The 21,407-nt window shown below is 43.4% G+C and overlaps 1 protein-coding gene across 1 annotated transcript; it reads right to left on the minus strand.

The window, feature by feature from the left end:
* Nucleotides 1-1,337: 1,337 nt before the first annotated feature.
* cavin2a (caveolae associated protein 2a) lies at nt 1,338-18,575 on the minus strand. The gene is made up of 2 exons (XM_035174833.2): nt 17,677-18,575; nt 1,338-5,199 (listed from the first exon to the last, which is right to left on the minus strand). The coding sequence occupies exons 1-2, from the start codon at nt 18,220-18,222 to the stop codon at nt 4,318-4,320; spliced, it is 1,428 nt and encodes a 475-aa protein (XP_035030724.1). The 5' UTR covers nt 18,223-18,575; the 3' UTR covers nt 1,338-4,317.
* Between the last annotated feature and the right edge of the window lie 2,832 nt (nt 18,576-21,407).

Below are 21,407 nucleotides of genomic sequence, written 5' to 3' on the forward strand. Positions count from 1 at the left end.
GCGTTGTTTTAATGTTTTGTAGGTTTGTGTGTGTTTGTCAGCGTGTCGGCGGCAGCGGTGATGTTGGGCTGTGGAAATAGAAAAAGATGGCGGGTGGAGTGCAGGGTGTGGAGTTCAGACACGAGGGGGAGACAAACACCGTCAAATCAACACAACCCTCACCTGTAGAAACTGAAACAAAACACCACTCACACGGTGGAGAAGCTGTAGGAAGGCATCATGCTGCACATGTTATACAAACCATAGACTGTGATTAACACACAGCAGCTCAAGCATCGATTAACACTGTTGTAATCAACCTGTACATCACACATGGACGGATCCGCTGTATCCGGGAGATCACAGGTGCTTTTACTGTTGTGCATAAACATACACGACAACATAATGTCGTTTAACTTGAATTGTCTTTTTCTCTTTGACTCCTGTTCATTATTTTGAGTGAACTTTGTTATCAAGTGTGTTTTTTGCTACACTTTTCTATGTATATTAGCGAAGAGCTACCCCCACAACAACAACAACAACAACAAACATTTATATATTTCAACAGCATCGTTTATAATAGAACAACATGTAATATGATATATAAAACCTTCAGCATGTTACTTAGATCATCGATAGGATATATATACAGTATACATATATATATAACATGTGTTATAGTGACACATATGATATATAACATACTGCTATGATATATAACATGTGATATATATATAACATTCTGTTATCATATGACACATAAGTAAAAACGTAATTTAAAAATAATTTGTCCTGTTTCCAAATAATTTTCATAGTAACCAGACGTTTGTGGAAAGATTGTTAAATTATTTTTATTTTAAATAGTAGTAATAGTTTTTCCTCATGGTCATATCAGAAATATCTTTGACAGATTACAAAATATGTGTGATAATTGTAGTGTTGGACATTGTGCAGTCTAAGAAACAGTGATATTGTTTAAGCAGAGTGAAGCAGCCATTCACTGTGCTTCTGACCCCAGGTCCCAAATATAATGTTTAATGTAATTTACATTTCTCTGAATCCATAAACTGTGCTTTGTACATAGGATAATTGAGCCTTTGAACAACTCCCTGCAGTGAGATTAATCCTCCACTAACCTCTTACCTACAGTTAAGTTTATTTATTTATTTATGTATTTATTAACTTACCACAGCCTAACCCAACAGTGAGTTGAACTATGATTCCTTGGTCAGACGTGTGAGTCACAGGGATCAGGGCCTGAGTGACTCACAGGACATAAACTACCATCATTCAATTTATGCGAAATGTGCGACATCTACTCATCTCCTCTTAACACAATAAAGACCACAATCCAAATCTGAATGTTATAAAGTTTTTATTGATGTATACAATACTACTTTGAAGGGAAATCCCTGCATGTTTACGAGACAAGTGTGAGCAGGTGTACATTGAAACACTCGAGTGGCTGTGAGGGAAACTTCTTTGGTTTTAAGTGGGCGACTAGATTAACAGGCTTAAAACTCCAAACAAAGATGATATTAAACATCACTACCTCTGCTGTAGGTATCTCATGTCAGAGCTTTCCCAGCAAACAGTGGTCCTCACATATAATCCAGATTTAACAGTGATTTGAAGACAAAAGGGAAAAAAAACAGACATTTACACACACGTGTCTAGATAATAATTTCTAGATATATTCTTTTAATAACAGCAGACAGAGATATCACCAAATTAACACACTTTTACATGGATTAGCAGAAATACATCAGAGCCGGTCACATTTTAACCTCTGCATTAAACAGAATGTACACGTAAGCCTAATGTTTCTTTATTTTAGTTGAGTGATTTATACAAAAGAAGAATTAAAAAGAAAGAATCCTCAGACTTACTGAGTACATAGGTAACAAGTTGTTTACCTATCATATCCAAATAGCAGATTGGTAAACTTTTATAACGTGAAGCATCTGAAAGGCTTTGAGTGTATTACTTTGTCAAATAGTGTTAAAATATATATATATATATATATCTATATCAAATGCACCATACATGTCTCTATCAGACGGCAATAATGTGATTTTCTTGCATAATTTAGATGTAAGCAGATTAATTTCTGCTCTGTCTAATTTAGAAGCAGAATAATGGATGTGGGCCGTAGTGGTGTAACTGAAATAGAGGTTCTCCAATCCTGTAGTGCCAGCATTTGGTTCCTATAATTTCAATTCTATAGTGTAACACAAAGACAAGTTTCCTTGGCCCCTGGTATCACTCGCCAAACTATTCTTAGGGAGTCATTAAACATTAGAAATCTATAACTAAGGCATGTAAAGCGTTAACTATGTGCAACAAGAGGAAGGTCACTTTATAGAAACTTGCAGGTACAACTTCCAAACACGAGGCTGATTGTGACAAATGTATTTGCACCTCCTTGAAACTTAAATCCTCTCTTTTTGCAGTTTGTAATCAAAGCTTGAATATGCTCCGTAAAGTTAAAGCTGCAAAGAATTCCTCAGAGCAGAGATTAAAAATCAGGAATGCTTTACAATCACTCTTATCTACAAGAAAACATAGGAATCTATTCCATGAGGAGAGCAACTCCTCATACCAGCTTGTGCAAGGTAAAGGCATTTAAGGAGTGTCGGAGTGAATGCAAATGTTTATAAGATAGTGTTAAACATATGAAACTGAGCTAACATTCCCCCAATGCATGTAATGGATGCCTGAAAGTAAAATATGACTCATTACACCCTAGTATCATATAATAACTCCAAAAAACTTTACAGATACATTTACTGTTTAAGAACACATACTCAAGGCAGTTAAAGTTCATACGTTATGTTATATAAGCGGTAAATACCTAAAGAGTAGTGTGCCTCGTGTAGAAAATATTTCCTGTACATAATCATACATAGATGCCCTGTAGAAAAGACCAAGGGCTGTAGAGTTGACATTTCACACATGTCAGTATTAAAACCTATGGGTTATTTGTGCCAGTCATATATTTGTCTCTCAATCTAGAGCAGCTTCCGTGCTGCAGTGTTGTCCTTCATCAATGGGACTCAAATATATATTTCTCTTATTACTATTTCAAACAATTCTATGCTATTTCTACTCCTCGGCTATTAAAAAGGTTAATTGGCAATTGGCAAACACCAATTACTATGATATTTTTAGGTTCCTCATGCAACTCATTAGGCACTGTAGTTAGGTCATCAACGATCGGGTCGGACTAACACTTATAAAGAAGAAGGACAGATGACGAGATTCAAGACCTTCACCTGTTAGTGAAGCTTTTCAGTACAGGTCCAAAGAAATTCTGTAAACAGTCTCCAGTCCACTACAAAACACCCCGCAACATTCTCACTGAAAACCTACAAACTGCCCATTCCAAATCGTGCACAACCTGGCAACGCACCGCCTCAGTAGGCTGTGGGCAGCACCGCTGTTGCCGGAGATCTACTATATTTCACGAGAACCGCAAAGAACAAAAGACCGTTTGTCAGTGAGGCAGGGGGTGGGGGGGTGTCCAGACACAGGCACGCACAGCAGGAGGGAGATGGTTGGCTCACCACCCTGGCGATGTGCTGCTGCCGGAGGGGTGGGCACCCGTTGATGAGGGTGAGTTATGGTGCATGTTGCTTTTCTTGGGCAACCAAGCGCAAGAGTTTAAGAAGCCGTCTTGTACCTGTTTTCCACCAGGGCGATGCTGGCGCAGAGCTCACATTTCAACAGGTCTGAGATCCGAATGTTAAATAGTTCACACTTCATACCAGCTGTAGGCGATGATGCACCAAGTCATCATTTGCAAACCACAAATAACCGAGAAATCAAGAAGAATGTTACAAAGCGTAAGTTATTTCCATTTCATTGGAAATAAGTTGAGGCTGACATAAAGCAACTGATTTCGCTTGCTTTTTAAAAACTAAATGGATTCTTAAAGTCATTACATTTTTCATTAGAAGGTTTCGGAAAGCTGATCTCCCTGTTGCTGCTGTTCCAGAGTCAGTGGGTCAAATTGTTGTACCTTTTTTGGTAGACATTTGTAGAACCGGTTCTAGTAAAGGTAGCGGCACCGTGTTGGTTGAAATAGGAGATTGGTGATGTGCACTGTGAGGTTTGATGTTGACCGAGGCGTCAACATTTTTAGACTATGCTGGTGATAGAGTAGTAAGAAGGCCCAAGGATGGAGTAACTCAGGAACCTATGATTATGTTTGGAGTTTGTTTGGGAACTGAGTGTTTATAATGGAGGGATCATTTGAGCCTGATGGGGATCAAATGTAGAAACTTAGAAGTGAAAAAAAGTGAAATTAGAAGTGATGCTCAACAAAATCAAATCATATTAAGTTGCTTGCTCCACAGCAGCTGATGCTGTGGGAATCTGGGCATCGGCTGCTGTTTCTACAGGGGTTTTGTGCTTCTCCTCTTCTTCTCCCTCCTCATCATCTTCTTCCACGCCAACATCTTCATCCTGTTCTGGTACTGCCAGGCCAGCAGCGTGATCACCATTGATCTCACACTCAATGCTCGGTGCTTTGCCGTTGATTGCCAGCTCTGCCTTCATGCTGTCTGGGGTGGAGGGACTCAGCATTTCCTGATTTATCTCCACAACGTCTTCATGGGTATGAACCTCCGCCAAGGGAATGTCACCATCCATGTTTCCTAGATGAGGAATCTCCACATGGTCTTCTTCCCCAGGTGAACCTATGTCTTGCGTGGGGGTCTCCCCATCCCTGACCTTCTTTACATTGAAGGTCATGGGAGACACCTTAAATGAGGAGGACTTGGCAGTTGGGCTCTTGGGGTGGTTGGGGGTGAGACTCTTCCTGAGTTTCTCACGCTTCTCTGGGGGCACAATCTTGGTGGTGATCTGGTTCATCTTCTTCTCAAAGCTCTCGCGCGTAAAGGCCTTCTTGATGCTATCGACCTTCTTCAGGCTGTTGCGCTTGAATTTGTCGGCTCTTCTCTCAAGTGGGCGGGAAGTGCCCAGACCCATTTCAGCTTCAGCCGCCAGCATATCGGACTCCTCCTGCAGTGCTTTGAGAACATCATCGTCATCAGAGGACAGGCTAATGGTCTGGAGACCCTCGTCTTGGGCACGGCTGCATTCAACCGAGCCTGCGATAGATGGAGTAACCATGGTGGATTCTGCGTCATACTGGCTTGGCAGTGGGGTCCTGAGGGAGTCCTTGACATACACACTGGAGGGGATCTCATTGTCTTCCTAAGAAACAGAAGGACAGAAAAATATGGTTAAAAGGATGGTCATTGGGAATCAGTTTTAAAAACGTCCACAAGGTTTTTAGTTTGATAGAAAATATGACGAATTATAATATAGCTGTGATGTGTATAAGTTGCTGTAAATTGTAGAAAAACCTGGTGACCTCCTGAATGAGAATACAGATGAATTCTAGCACATGATCTTTGTTTGAGTTAGCTATGGTCAGGGTTAGACCTAAGCCACCTTTCCAAGTACCAGAGCCCTCCGAGGAATTCTTGACAATGCTGCTTGAAGTGTACATCCAAACACATTCCCCATGAACACGTTACTGTATACTTCTGGCCCTTTGGCCCTTGCAAATGGATGTCTGCCTTAAATACATTCTGACATGTTGGGTTAATCTGCCTGCTGATGACGGAGGAAACCAGTTTCTGCATGCCTCCTCGGCTTTCTCCTGAAATGTGTGAGGAATTCCACCTGTTTCTCTGGAGGAGTCACACACTGCTCTCAGTTTTCAGTTGTATGTCTCTCTCTGCTCTGTTTTACCTCAAAACCTGCCAGTATCAATATCTAGTGTGAGCCCCACCCATCCTCACGCCATTAGCTATCGAGCGCTTGAAACTTTAAATATAGATGAATATGCTTTTTATTTCCATCCATAACCAGTGTCTAAATCAAATGAAATGATTTACAATAAAAGCCAAACATTTAAGCTCTCAAATGCTTTTCATTTCTTGTTTCTATCTGCATCAGAGTGTCAGTAAACGTCCCGTTCTTTAGACAATCTTCCGGTTTGAAGAGGTTGTTTTCGAACATGCCTCAAGTTTTACATTCTTTTCATTATGGAGGTGCTCTAAGTCACAGGATGCCATTAGTTGTCGAGGGACTGTGCAATGCGTTTTTCTTGGGGTGTCATTAACACATACTTAAGGACTGGACCAACCAGATGCTCGTCCGTCATCAATGCTGCGGAAAAGTAAAGTAGCACCGTGCATGCAATCTGTCAGGCAAAGTAAACTTGTGCTAGGTGAAGCCAGTTTTGACGCACCGTTGTATTTTTAAGTGTATCAGATGTAATGATAGCACACCTGTGACAATGGTAAGAAAGCTATGTCACCGAGACTGATTGTTGAACTGCACAAAATGTAAATACAAGAAGTCCTGCAGTGATTTTAAAGTTCAGTCTATATAGTTATAGTGTTGAACTACAGAACATTTAGTCCCATTTCTTTCCCTGATCCCCTGGAAATTGAAAAAGAGCACTCAGGTTTTTGTACAACTGTAAATGAAGAGTTCTTCAGAAGTGGAAAACGGTCCTGTTTCTACCACCTTGCAGATCCCTGATACATCTTGACTTGATCTCAGTCATGCAGGCATGATTCACGGTTCAGGTGTGTGCCAAGCATGTGTGGTATATCAGTCCGTGCTAGTAAATCTGTCAGCGTGTTCTTAAAGGCACAACATCAGAGCAAGGCAAGGAACAGAGTATAAGGAATAATATTTAAAAGGGGGAGGTTTGATGAATATCCACAAACTGCTTTTTTGTGTATCAGGATTCTTTTTTTCTCTATTAGGTACGTCATTAATCCTCAAAAAGCTGGGAGCCATGAAGCACTATGGGTTTGTAACTGGTAATCCAAAAGGACAAAGCTAGCACCTTGGGGAACAGGTCTGGTTACCACCCACTCTCGTTTTGTGTAACTGTAATCCGTCCTCTTCAGTTGTGTTCTCCGTGTCTCCCTCCTGTCGTGTGTGAATGAGCACTGTCTGAATGCCCTATTTTGCGGTTGGTCTGACACTGCACCACGCCCAAGAAAGACGGAACGTGTTTGTGCAAACTCACATCAGAAAGTCAGGCGCTGCGTGACTGATAGCTCTTCTATAAAACACGCTAGAAATCCCTGAAAGCTCACCTCTATGATCAGATGTATTACTCCAGAGATTAAACTTATCTCCCTTCCCTGTGTGCACATCTAAGATAGAGTTAATCAACATGAAGTGTGAGATAGCTTGAGGTTTAAGCAACCACCTAAATTTGACCAGTCATGATTACAAAATCCCAGCCTTGCATGACCTCTGCTGACCCTCAGCCGACTATTCCCTGAAGATAAATTGTTGAAATGTTTCCCTGACTGTTTGGCAGTGTTGAGTTTTTTTCCGAAGATCCAGTCTCCACACCTCTGCTCCAGTCCGGGCACGTCATGAGACTTTCTGATTTGGCTCAAACATGTTTGATATAATCAGTGTGGCTACTGGAGTATGTGGGAGGCAGCAGAAAAAACTCAAACACCCTTGAATGCGAGCAGAGCCCTCCTGGTACAAACTGTACTAGACCTGCTGCAAAAAACACTTTAATTAAGCTTCAGGAGCAAGAGTCTGCAAGGTTTTCACCTGAAGCTCTTTCTGCAAAGTGAACACAGGCACATTTATGTCTTTTATTTCCCTGCCTTGACTTCGTGCAGCTCTTTTTTTCTGCACCTTGTGTTTGGTTTTACTCGTGAACATGCTGGTTTTGTGTTTGGTTGCCCAATTAGTGAGACAGCATGAAGTGAGTTTGCCCCGAGTTTAACTCCCACACATCTTTGCAAGCAAGCTACAGAAAACAAAATCTTCCTAAATACCATTTGACCCAGGTCTGTCTTGTGTGTGTGTATACGTGTGTGTGTGTCCGTGCACGTGGCCCTTACATTCTGGCACATCTCTCTTGGGAACCCCGTTAATTAGTGTACCCTCTAAGCAAGCGCTCATTAGCCACTAAGAATGTGATACAGTATGTGCAAGTATGTGTGTGTGTGTTTGAGCGTCACTGTGAGCCACTGTGCAGTTGTGTGCAGCCATGTAAGACATTGTCTATTGTTTAAAAATAAAAATAAAAAACTGTTTAACAAAGCAAGATAAAGAATAACTAAAATAAATTTGGAGTGAACCAAGAAAACAAAGTTAATTTAATGTGACAGCGAGTTTACTGTATTTAACATAGGGCGCGCACTTCAAGGATATTCTGTTCGAACGCCTGGGTAATGGAGTTCAGGATGACATTCAACACTTGCACGGTAGAATTGCCATCTAATTGCAAGTTGTGCCAGTTTTTATTAAGCCTGAGTTAACTTTAGTCACTTCTCTAGAACTTCCTGCTGTGTTCAAGCAGAGAGAGAGAGAGAGATCAGGGCGGGGCAGGACACTAGTGCAGCTCATTGAAAGAGCTCGGATAGAATCATGTTACTGTGTGAGTATGTTTCAGTTTATACCACGAGTGTAATGACACCCTACAACTTCTACAACTCTTCTCTCTCCTTTGTTTATATTGTCTCTGTGTGTCTACGGGCTTCTGCTTTACATTTCCAGTCATTAACATATTTTACTCAGGACTGGGCGACATGGTTGAGATCCATTTAATAGACAAATGCAAATTTGGTTGATCCATCGCACACTTTGGGCCACAATGAATTAATTTGAATTGATTTTCTGCGTTCACAGTCCCCAGAGGATGAATCATGTCAACTTTGATGATGACAACTTAGGTTGACAATATTGTCCCATGAAATTCGGCGTTTACATCCACATCCCCATATCTCTATCATCAGGTCAATTTTATTTTTGTCTAATACTTTGGCTCATGAACAAAAACCTGCAAAACGAATGACTTTCCCGTCAGCCTCAGCTGTACCTTGTGTTTAAGTGCTAATTAACAACAACACACTAAACTGAGAGGCTGAAAGTAGTACACATTACACCTCGTGAAAGAGCCTGTTAAGATCGTCATTGGGAGCATGTTAGCTTGCTGATGTTAGAATTAGGGCTCTGCCTAAAGCTGCTCTCAGACATGCACTGAAGTCCAGACATTTTCCTGAAATTCTCTGCAGAGGCTTAATGTGAGGAAGCAAATGTCTGAGTCAGTTGCTCCGTATTTTTCTGTACTTGTATGTATTTAAATGTGTTTGAACAGTTTGAACAGGTGTGTTTTTTTCCTGGTTCCTGGAGATTTTCCTAATCCTAACAGGCGCGGCAGGTACAGGTGTGTTGGCACAGTGAGTCAGGTGCCTCCGGGGGACTTTGCCAATGAGAGGGTACACAATCACCACCCACACACACACACAATCACCACGCACACAATCACCACACACACAGAGATGCAATTGTGCACGTCATTGCTATCCCTGCAATTATTTTGCAACAGAAAACGAGAAGCTAAAGTTGAAATGGAACAGTGAAAAAATAAACCTTAAAAACCTGCAATGATATTTAATGATTGTTGTCAGACTTTGTTCTTGTACACATCTCCAACAAAGAGCTAAAGAAAAAGCTCTGGCTCTGAACAATCTCCTTTTTTCTTCCCACTCTACCTTCATGCTCTTAATTTGCCTTTTATCTTTATCCGTAACCCAATCTACCTCATTCACGATGACCAAACACTAGGGTCCCCACAGCCTCTCTCTCTCACACACCCACTCAGTGAACAATCACGGCAGTGTCCACCTGAAAATTGTGCGTGTGCAAATTTGCCTTCATCTGCATGTGTTTTGATTACAGAGCATCCGTCCCATTAGTGTGCCGTCCAGTTCACCCCTGCTCAGCACGTTATGTAACATCGTGCCCTCCCCTGTGCACGAAGAGCCATCTGTGGACGGAGGAAGGAAAGAAAGGAAAGGAAATGGTATTCTCCTATTTGACATGGGACTGGCTTCACACAAAACATGATAAACTCTCAGTGCACTCTGCACAGTGTTGATACACAGCCTTCCACTGATGTATATACACTACATAGAAATATTCTAAACATATAAAACTCCTGCCAAGCTCTTACCTCATACCAACGTACAAAGTGTAGCTCAAACTGTGACAGATATTAATTAGATTATTTGCCTAATACCCGTGAAGCTTTGCATAACAAGCTGGAGCATTCTTTCCCTGTGCTCACAAACCCCTCCCATATCTGCCTGTATTTACTGGCCTCCCGAGCTTGTGTAATCACACAACACACAATAACTCATTCAGGTGCGAAGTCATGCAGACGTGGCTGGTAAAAGGCGGGAAATTAGAAAGGCGGCCATTATCCCGGATGAGATAAATGGCTGTTGGACAAAGTGTTTGACGTGGAAAACAACAACGATAAACTTGCTCGACTCAACCCATAATTTACAGGAGAGAAGTTGTGCCCTGTGCATGAGAACAGGTTTCATATTCTGCAATATGAGCTCTCCAAGTCTTGTTATTAATGTCACACATGATATTGATGATTATCTCCTCAGTGGTTGACTGGACCATTGAGATATTGACTGCACTACCTCCACAGATCAAATTTGCTAAACCTGCACTTTCCCTCCTCGTGCATGATGGTAAGTCTTCACTACAACATTCCTGCACGTTCGCACTCGCTCCATGTTACTCTTTTTTAGCTTCTTTGTACAATCTCCCAAGATCCTCCATTGGACATTTTTGCAGCACAATCCAAGACTTCACATATCGGAGCTATTGTTCGATAAGGCCTGTGTGGACATGCAACAAGCCTTTACGATAAGGCTACCACCAATTGTCACAATGTTTCCTCCACACTGAGGTCAGTGTGCAGAGAAGCCAGGAAGTCGTCGTGTTATCTCAAGACGTGTTGTGTTTTCATGTTTCATTTAAGCGCAGAGAAATAAAAAAACAAAACTAACAGCGAGGAACAAAATGCTTTTTGTTTTCCTCTTTCCTGTCCATGGACGTAGCGGCCTTGGCCTTGGTGATAGGATTTGATGGGGTTTGAAAAGTCAAGAAGGAGCAAACATGCAGATGTCGACGCCTGGAATCTGACGTCAGAGAACATGTGGGAGGTCACAGGAGGAGTCAAAAGAGGGGAGTTGGTTGCATTTGTTTAATAACGCAATAGGACTGCGAGTTGCATTGGCAGGACACCAGCAGCAACACTCCCAGCACTTTCTTTAATCATTTAGATTACTTTGTCGCTAGAGTATTTTAAAGCCGTGCATCTTACTTAATGAACACATGAGCTACTATGAGATTGTTGCTTAAACCTTATTAAAACCTGCGGCGTACTAAAAAAATGCAAAATATGTACTCTTGGCAGTAGCGTAGACAAAGAAGTGCACTGCATCATGGGATATGCTGGGAGACTGAGCTGATTTAAGAGCTACCGCCTTCATTTGTCTTTGCATGCACACAGTGTATATTTATTTATTATCATTCTGCACATGTTTTAGGATTTTGATTTCTGGATGAAAAAGCAACTTGTCTAGCCCGCACAGACCCCCTAATATTATCATCACCTGTCTGTGTTTTTAAAGCTGTTAAAACTAGTTCCTTACACCTGGAGTCTGCAGCTACAAACTTGCCTTTGCCTCAGAGAACGAAACAGTTCAGTCGACTCGTCAAACCTGAATGTGACATCAGACGGAACAAGGAAGCACCTAAGGTGAAACCTCCCCATCCCCACTCACGTCTTACACTCAACAGTCTGCAAACTTAACCCATCATTAGGCAAAACAGACCGACATCTTTCTCTTTGTCTTTTTCCCTCTGCTACATTCACTTTTCTCCTTAGCTCCTTTTCCCCTTGTTACTTTCAGATGGTCTCAAAAAAAGGATATCAACACACCCAACTGCATTCTTATAGAAACAAGTCAAATCTAACTGTGAAGTCATTACTTGTGTACTGGAGGTCAGAGGTAGAGCTAAATGGTTTGTTTTTCTAAATCAATTCCACGCTTGTATATGTGGTCAACATATTAATAAAGCAGGATGTGTCATAAACAAAAAGGCCTTTCCCACAGCAGACATTTAGTCATGTGGTAGGAAAGCACAGCTCCATGTCACAATAACCCGGTCAACACAGTCAGCAGGAACAACAGCAGAGCCCAGAAAATGGACGAACACAGTCATTACGTTAATTATGTTTACTGCGCCTGTGCTATGACGTGTGTGCCATGAGCAAGGTCGGTTAAACATTCACTTCATCCCAGTTCAACTTGGATGTTCTTACTGTTGTTAACTGTCAAAGAGATGTCAGACATTTACACTTGACAAGCATAGACTGTAAGTAAAGATTCCACTTCCTCCAACTGGACAAAAATGAAGCCAAAATATCCTGGATACAGGTGCTGACATCTTTCACTGGTGAATTTGTGTAGAGGTGGAGTCCTGAAGCAATCAATCAATCGTGAGTCAGTCTCAGCTGTCAATCATGAAGTCGGACCCTGTAATTTTACAGCATCAAAACTAATCAGAAACACTTGAAAATACATCAATGTGATAGGAAATCCTTTGTGGATTTTTAAATAGTCTATGTTGACAACGAACAACCTAGCAGCTAGCCACCTGTCGAAAATGATATGACGCAATAAGGTTTGACATTAAAACATTGCGTTTCCTGAGCAGCCAGGTCCACAGATGTTGGACCATCACTAGCCTCTGTAGTCGACTTAGTTTTGCCCTTAGTTTACAAACTCCTAACAAAACTCAAGGTTCACCAGTGGCTAATATTAGCATTGCTTACACCATTTATGTATGTAAGCCTTCTCCTGTGTTACTCTGTACTTTTCACACAGACATCAAGTTAAAATCAAGTCTTCCAGCTAACTAACAGACAGTGAAGGTACCATTCTGTCAACAAGTCAGAGTAGTAACGAGTTCCAATGATTAGAACCTGTAAAATAGAATAGATATTTTAAATTAGGCCATTTTCTACTGAAACAAATGAATCACATTGCCATGACGCAGGACCCGACACCACCAGTTGTATAATCAGCATAAACAAATAAACATTCACTAAGTCACATAATTCTCCTGGATCACAATTGCATTTGTGTTGATGATAGTATTTCTGGGGAATTTCTTTTTGTCTCACTTTCTCTTTGTCCACAGTGGCAACAGTGAAATAAGTTGCAGTTACCACCATGATACTATGCGTTAAGCGGCCTTTTACTTCAAAAGTCAATGCAGGTTGAAGCCTGGTCACATCAAGACCCTACATGACTGCACACACTGAAACAGCAGCGCTCTGGGCTATAGGCTGGTGCAGTATATCATCTGCTCCAGAGAGAGACACTCAACAAATCTCAGCTGTAGCCTGCAGCCAGTGGCCTGCTCCAACCTGTGGAAATGGATACAACTTCATGATGGAAGTTTCTGCCCTGAACACACACACGCAATATGTGCGCTCGCATAACGCTCAGATACCTAATTACATTCGAACACATCGTGTTTGGGGCGAGGTAAGCATTCAATATTCAAGCTCAACCCTTAACCCCTGCGTCTACCCTCGTTCTTGTCTTCAGAGAAAGGCTTTAAGGGGGTTTCTGGTAGTAAAGCTTCATTTGTGTCACTTATGTATTTGTACGCACAAGATGGGATTCAGACAAGTGGAAACCAACAGTGACTTCAACAGTTGGTTTTTGAACAACTGTTTTGAAGCCTTGAGTTTAGCACGTTTTTGAAAACCAGAAGTAACCATATTTAAAAGGAGCATGGGCGGAGCTTGACTGAGGGGCCGAGGACACTGACCTACACCTGTGACCTGCACCCATCGGACGGTACTAGCTGGAATTGAATACCGTGCTTTATCGTCTATTCGGCTCTAACGGGAACCATCATTTACAAAACGATAATCATGCTGTATTGAAGAAGACTTGAAAATAGTTATTGAAACCATAAACTCCTTAAGAAAAAGTTTACTGACATTTAACTTGAGATTACAAAGTGCTGTGTCACTTGACTACAGTACAGGTAAGAGTTTGGGGCGTGGCTGGAACTCCCAGTTTGTCCTCCATCTTTAGACCCTGAACAGAGTGTGGAAAAACATCCTGATGCTGAAAGGCAAGATTATGTCACAACCTTTGGTCAAGTGTCTGTACACAGAAGCTCCATGACGACTGGTAGCAGAGCGCACCAAGTGACAATGAGTCGAGTTAAGCCGATCACTCAAAACCTTTGTGAGCACCCAGTGATGATGGATGGAAACTTTGACTATTAATACATTGTGATGTTAAAATATATTTACTAAGGGTTAAATGAGTATCCCTTTATAAATGTACAACTGAAGAATGAGAACCAAAGGACAAAGTTCTCATTTCATCACAGGCCCTGCAGCAAAACCTCCAGCAGCAGAACAACCATCGCAGTCACTGTGTTTACTTTGGCTCTGGAGTATATTTCTCTTTGCCTGCAATGAGATATGAGAGTTCTCTTATTGTATGTGAGAGCTCCGACTGTCTCTGTCACTCTCCATCTCCCTGCGATTAGGAGTCCACAAAAAAACACAGACAAACCACCGCACATCCTCTTCCCATCCCACCGAGAGAGTCACATGACTCCCCTCTCACCACTAAGTATCCAGTGGAGCTCTGCGGAGAAGGACTTGCATTCTCACAGCGTTCGGATTCAGTTTGCCAACGTGGTTGACTTGTTTACTGTGATTATATTTCAGAGTGAGATAAACACAGATGGGCAGATTAAGATCTACTCAGAAATAAACCACTTCTGTCACAGGAGTTTTATTTTGAAACCCACTGCATTTAATGGAAAAGGTGATGCAAATAAGATACACTAGGATTAAAGTCTCCAAGGTGACTGTTGGTATTTAAACACTCAGGTAAAGAGACTTTGTAATTAATCAGTGTGACAAATAATTAAAAAAAGAAATGCGCGTGTAATTCAATGCAAAATATGTCGCCTTTACAAACTGTAATTACCAGAGTCTGCACTGTACACACTGGAATCCTCTGATGACGCGGATTCGTGGATGCTGTGCATGTGCACGTTAACGTGTGTGTGAAGGAGAAAGGGAATGGATAAGGGGAGGAGTTTGCGTGGAGACACGAAAAGCACTGGTGCACAAAAACAAACAAACAAGGCCCGAGCAGCAGTAATTAAGTCCTCATTAGTCCACGTTATACACAGGAACTCAGCGGAGCGTCAGACAGCGCTGTCAATTCTGACCGGCCGCAGCTTGTGGAGCCCCCTGCTCGGTGCAACAGAGAGCGTTTACCCAGAAGCCCCCTGTGTTTCCACCTCAGCTGGCACGTACAGGGCGATGAGTATTTTGCTCCGGCTCGGTCAAGTGAGGAGCAGAGGAGGAGGAGGGCCCCTCGGCCAGAAACTACAGGGCTGGCACAGGGAACTTGGCTCTTGGGTGCATTGCAAAACCTGCGTTATCAAAGATACCGTGAGGCGTGCAGCATGTGCTTTGGTGTGTTGTCAGGGAACCATGACAGGTGGCTTGACTGAACACGGAAAAAAAAAAGTGGTCACATGCAAGTTGGAGTTTGAATAAAAGATTAAAAAAAACTGAACGTGTCAGACGAGAACATTTAGAGCACAGGACCAGATGGAGAAAATCAAGGAAAAGATAAAATACCTGAGGCAAAAAAAAGAGATGGGGTAGAAATTGACGGACTCCGAAAAGAGGCAACGCAGGAGAAAGAACAAGGGCTGCACTTAGTTCTTTTATTCCCTGCTCCCCTCAGGCAAGCCAAGCCTCATACCAGCTCTGTAACTGCATACACCTGACCCAACGCATCAGCATAAAACATCCAATGGGCAGGCTGCACGCACTACACACAATGTGCACACACGCCCTCGAGGCAGCCTGGCCCTGCTACACCCATCTGCTAATCCTCCACCCATCGGTTTGAAAATTAGAGGGAGAAAACTCCAGCAGAAGTCACATCAGCACTTCCACCTGGAGCCTGTGAGTAACACGACACCTCCGGGATGGACACGAAAACTTTAAACTCGCTCTCTGGTATAACAAAAAGGTCACACTAACGCAGGCAGCACCGTCCACTCTCTCTATCTCTAAAGCAGCAGGTCACTCCCTTCTTGCACATTAAAAAAAATAAAATAAAAAAAACTGAGCAGGGATTCAAACAAATCGATCGGCGGTGCCTCGCCCGCAGGCGCACAGAGCCGCCTTGTTGTGAAGGGGAAGGTCTTGGCACCTGTTGCATTTGAACAACAGAGCCTCAGTACCTGGGAAACCAGATAACAACGGCGGTTAAGAGCTCTCAGTGGCTCTGGCTGTGTCAACAATGCCCTCCCCTGCCAGCCCCCCTTTATTTTCACTGCCTGGGCACACACACTTGTATGCACACGCTTAGACGCACCAACACGCACACACACACACACATCACAGTAAAATCGTTCTGCGAGATCAGGCCTTTTATGGTTGAGTGGAAATGTATAAATCAAACACATTATGTAACTGCTTTCACCCACTTGATTAATAACGTCAGGGCTTCTCTGCAGGTCAAGAATCAAAACTGTCTTTCAGGTGCCATGTAACCAGTAGACGTTTCAGCCATTTCATGTTGGGAGATAAGTGAGCGATGGTATTATTCCACTCATTTTAGACTCCTAATTTCCTGAGGGAAACTGGGAAGTTTCTCACTTAGCTCAGTGCCAGTATAGAGTTTTACCTCCAAGGTGTGATGTGGCAGTTAAAGTGGTAAAATCAGTCTGTCTGAATTATGACTGTGGGGTGTAAACCGATCCACTCAGTCAGTGTCTGAGCCCTGCTCCATTATCCTCTGCAGCTCCATTCCCAGACACACCCTTCTTCTTCTTCTCTCCCCTCTCTCTTTGACACACACACACACCCACACACAAACACACACACAAACACACACCCACACAAGGCATGAGCGGGAACAATCTCCCTTAGTGAGTCGAGGTGTGTTTGAAGTGTATTTACACAGTCACAAAACAGCAAATAACTCTCCCACAGCGTTTGAGAAATTAGCTTAACATGAAAACCGGCGTCTTGTTCAACGACATTTTTAAAGAGTTGACATAAAGTGGTAATAAAGTGCTGCTCACCCACAGCATGTGACATGTCACATGGCATGAAGAAGCAGGCACCAAAACACTCACTCTACTGCAGTCAAATAAGAAGGAAAATAACACACACACACACACACACACACACACACACACACACACACACACACACACACACACACACACACACACACACACACACACACACACACACACACACACACACACACACACACACACACACACACACTAGTGTCTAGTATTGATCCAGCTCTGAAAACACTAGACCCTGCCTCAGCCTATGGCTGCACAAGAGTTGATGCTCCCACAAACTTTTTATTAACCTCACAGGCAATTACAAACTTTATCACAAAGTTCGTGGGAGCATTATCTAATGTGCAGACATAGGTTTGGCTTTCGCTGCTTCTTTTGCCAGCACCTATAGTGCTTACCAAGGTTGGGTGCGTACTTTCAAGTACTTCCTACATAGGTCTATCCCATAATGTTTGTACTTTTTATTGCCCTAACTTTCATTCAGTTTTGTTGATAGCCCAAAATGAGATTGAGGTAATAACATCCCCTGGGGACCCAGAAGTTCTCTGACCAATAAAGTCAACTTCACGAGAACAAAAAAGGTGGAGTGAAACCTTTAAAGATCCTAAACTCTAACTTCAACAGGCTGTTTGCTGCTGGGACTCGACCCCTCACCTGGAAGATGATCACTTTAAAGTGGTTCCTCTTCAGCAGGTGGTTGTGGTTGGCCTCCAGCTTCTTCACCTGCACCGCCTGCTTGTCCATGCGCTCCTTCACGTCCTTCAGGTGGCCGCTGACTTTGCGGGAGCGCTCCAGCAGCTTGCTGACGCAGTTGGAGGTGCTGACGTGGGTCTTGGTGAGGCGGCTCACGTCGCCCTGCACCACCCGCACGGCGCCCTCCAGGTCGGCCTGCCGCAGCTCCATGCGCTGCTGGTTGTCCTGCACCGCCTCCAGCATGTTGACCAGCTTGTCCAGCAGCGCCACCACGGTGATGGCGCTCACCTGGCCGGCGGCCACGGGGCTGCCCGGCGCCACCGAGGTCGGGCTGGTGGGAGCCCTGAAGCCGAGCCGGGACAGGGTGCCCGTCGGGGTCGGGGAGGACGGCGCGGAGGACGGGCTGAAGCTCGGGATGAGGAGCTCCGGGCGCTCGAGCGGCGGCGGGATGGTGTGGGTGCTGCCCGACAAGCTGCTGGGCTCGGCGTGGGACGCGTCGTCTTCCATGGCTCTCACAGTGGGGGGGGGAGAGAGAGGATGCTTCACCCGAACTACTGAACACCGGGAGGGACTCGAACTTCGGCTCAGTGCTGCGGCTGCGGCTCCAGATGAGGAGGAGGACGTCCGGCTGCTTTTACTTCTTGGAGTTGATTCGCATCCACGCCCCTTTCTGTCGCTCCCCTGACACACACACACACACACACACACAGACACACAGACACACAAACACACACACGCGCCTAACTCCAACCACAACTCTCATCTAACCTCTAACCCGAACCAGGACCTCAGAAATGAAGTTTTGCCTCATGGGGACCAAAGCTCTGGTCCTGACAAGGTGAGTATTTATGCTGGAAAAGGTCCTCAAAAGGCAACAAAAACGAATAGACACGCACACAAACACACACACACACACACACACACACACACACAACGTGAACCTTCAAAACACCTCCCCTGCAAGCCGAGGGGAGGGGCGTGGTTGCTATGGAGACCGTGCATGCCAAGCCCTATTGACAGAAAAGAGGTAGAGCTGGTGTGTGTGTGTGTGTGTGTGTGTGTGCTTGTGTGTGTTTTCATTTCTGTGCATGCCTGGCTGTGTGTATAAATTGTGTGTGAAGGCTTTTGTTTGTCTGTGTGTATGTGTTTTTATATTGTGTGGGTGTGAGTAAAGAACTCCGTCCTGTGTGTGTTTTGTGTGTTTCAGGAACTCGACTGAACTTTCCCCCTGATGTCCTGTGATTGATGAATGATTTCATGGACCTTACTTTCTTATGCCATAGTTAAGTGTTAGTGTGTGCATCATGTCAGCATGCAGCTGTGTTTGTGTGTGTGTGTGTGTGTGTGTGTGTGTGTGTGTGTGTGTGTGTGTGTGTGTGTCTGTGTGTGTGCCCCCTTTCCTCTCCCCTCTTGTTTTCCAGCTCTGTGTCATGGCATGGGGGCACACAGACATGGAAATGTGGAAATCCCTGTTTCAACAATGAGCTCATCTGTGCCCTGGCGTGTTGCCCTCCCTCTCTCAGTCTTTCTCTTTGTCGCCGTCACTGTAAATCTTTTATTCGCAGCAACACCAGCACTCTTTCAACAGATCTAATAAACATGTGTGCGGGATAAACAGGAATGCGTGTCAGTGTGTAGCAACACCAGGGCCTCTGTGCATTTCCCTATAAGAGAGTGAGAAGCACGTGTCTGTTTAACCTGTGTGATTCATTTCCAAGCAGAACACAGAGATATGACAATAATCTCTTTTATCTGCAGAGTGTGGAAAGAATTCAAACCCACTCCTGAGTTTTATTGGATTCAGCCTGATACGGTAAAGGCTTGGTCAGCCACCTTCCCACCTAAAATCAATATAAAGTATTCACACCCCTAAACTGAGATTAGGATTTCTGCAGCGACTTGCATGTGCACACAGTGACGACACGCCTCAGAACAATGTTATAAAATGTGGGCTGACGCCGCAGCTGGACTCAAATCCAAACCGCATTCATGCAAGCAGGTTAGATGAGAAGATTGATACCACTTTCATCTCTGTACATTAAATATACAGTATGATAGTGTGGAGCTAGTTAGCTTAGCACAAAGACTGGAAGCAGGTGGAAACTTCTAGCCCGGTTGTGCCCAAAGGTAAAAAAATGCTCCTCTAAGGTTCAGTTCAGCACATTATATATCTTGTATGTTTAATACAAACAGCAACCGAAGTGTAAAATTACACAATGTACCGCACAACATGACTTCTTTATGGAAGCTTTATAGGTGCAGCTAGATTGGACTTTTTTTATGATAGGCTAATAAACTGCTGGCGGTATTTCCATGTTTGACAAGCAGATGATTTTAAAGCCAGGGTTGGTAGTCCTGGAAAAACTAGCAAAAACTAGGCTTCAATAAATAGATACAAGCGATACATCCCCCTCTCTCCCATTGGGCCTCTCATCAAAACTACGCCCCCAAAGCACATGAAGGTGCACCGACTGACAACTGCTAGAAGCCGAGTTTTCGGTGACTCGTTCGCTAACATGATTTGACTTGAATTATTCTTGTGTTTACATTTATTGTTAGTTGTCTTTGCTTCATTATCTGGTTGAAACCTTGGTTTTCTTTTAACTATTCTTGTGTTTACATAGGATCAAATATAAGGCTCCTATACCTATGATGTGTCTTCTCTCCCAAGTGAATTTCTCAAAATGTAGAACTATTGCCTTAAAAAGAGACGATCTCCCTTGTGGACGTGAAGGTTTGTCTTTCCTCTGCTCCATCAGTTCAGCAGTTCTGTACCGAGGATCGACAGATTCTCACATGTCAACATTCAGGACTAACACCTTTTCTGGAGGTCAGTCGCTCGAGCTTCAAAGCTGTCACAGTGTAGTGGCAGCGCTGGACACACACTCGGGCCAAACAAGTTCCTTCCTCCTCTGACTGAACAACACCAGTGTTTCTCTGCTCCTCTCTGCTCCTCGGAGACACACACTTCTGTCGACATACAAGTTTGACCTCCCGTTCCAAGCATTTGAACTCTGACTTTTTTCCACATTTTCACCCCCTTGGGACAGAGTGGAGGGAATGACGCTCCCATCCTGTCATTCTTCCAGCGTGTCCCTCTCTTTTCCTTTCCGTTCGCTCCCACTTTTCTCCATCACTCCCTTTCCCCCTTTTTCCTCCTCTCCCTGCATCTTCTCCTCTGCTTTCCTGAATTCCTCCAGTGCTCCCAGTGTTGTCACTTTCCTATTTCCTGAGTTCATTTCGCCCTCAACCTTCCTACAGCTACATATAGCAGAGTATTATACAGAACTATTTAAAAACACAAAGTGGCAGTGGATGGATGCGTCTAATTCAGCTTGAAGACATGTGTGCATTTGCCCTCTGGAGGCTAAGAAATGTAAGTGCATGACCGAATCTCAGCTGAGTCAGTGCTGCACTTGAATAAGAGCTTTGTAAATCACAAAAATAACCAATATCTTTTTTACTTTCATCATAAATTTCCTTTTTAATATTCTGCATTTCTCTTTTTATTGAAAGTTTCAGCCACAACTCAAGTTGCTGAAGGAAAATATCCATAATCAGATCTTTTATATATATAAAAAAAATCTGTAGATATCAGTCATGGGTGAGGTGACTGCAGCCGAAGCTACACTCAACATGTTCCATCATTTTGACAAACATGCCGCTGCAAGTTGCATCGACCGAATGAGCTT

This window comes from Hippoglossus stenolepis, chromosome 13 (assembly GCF_022539355.2).
Source record: "Hippoglossus stenolepis isolate QCI-W04-F060 chromosome 13, HSTE1.2, whole genome shotgun sequence".
In the NCBI taxonomy this organism is placed as follows: Eukaryota; Metazoa; Chordata; class Actinopteri; order Pleuronectiformes; family Pleuronectidae; genus Hippoglossus; species Hippoglossus stenolepis.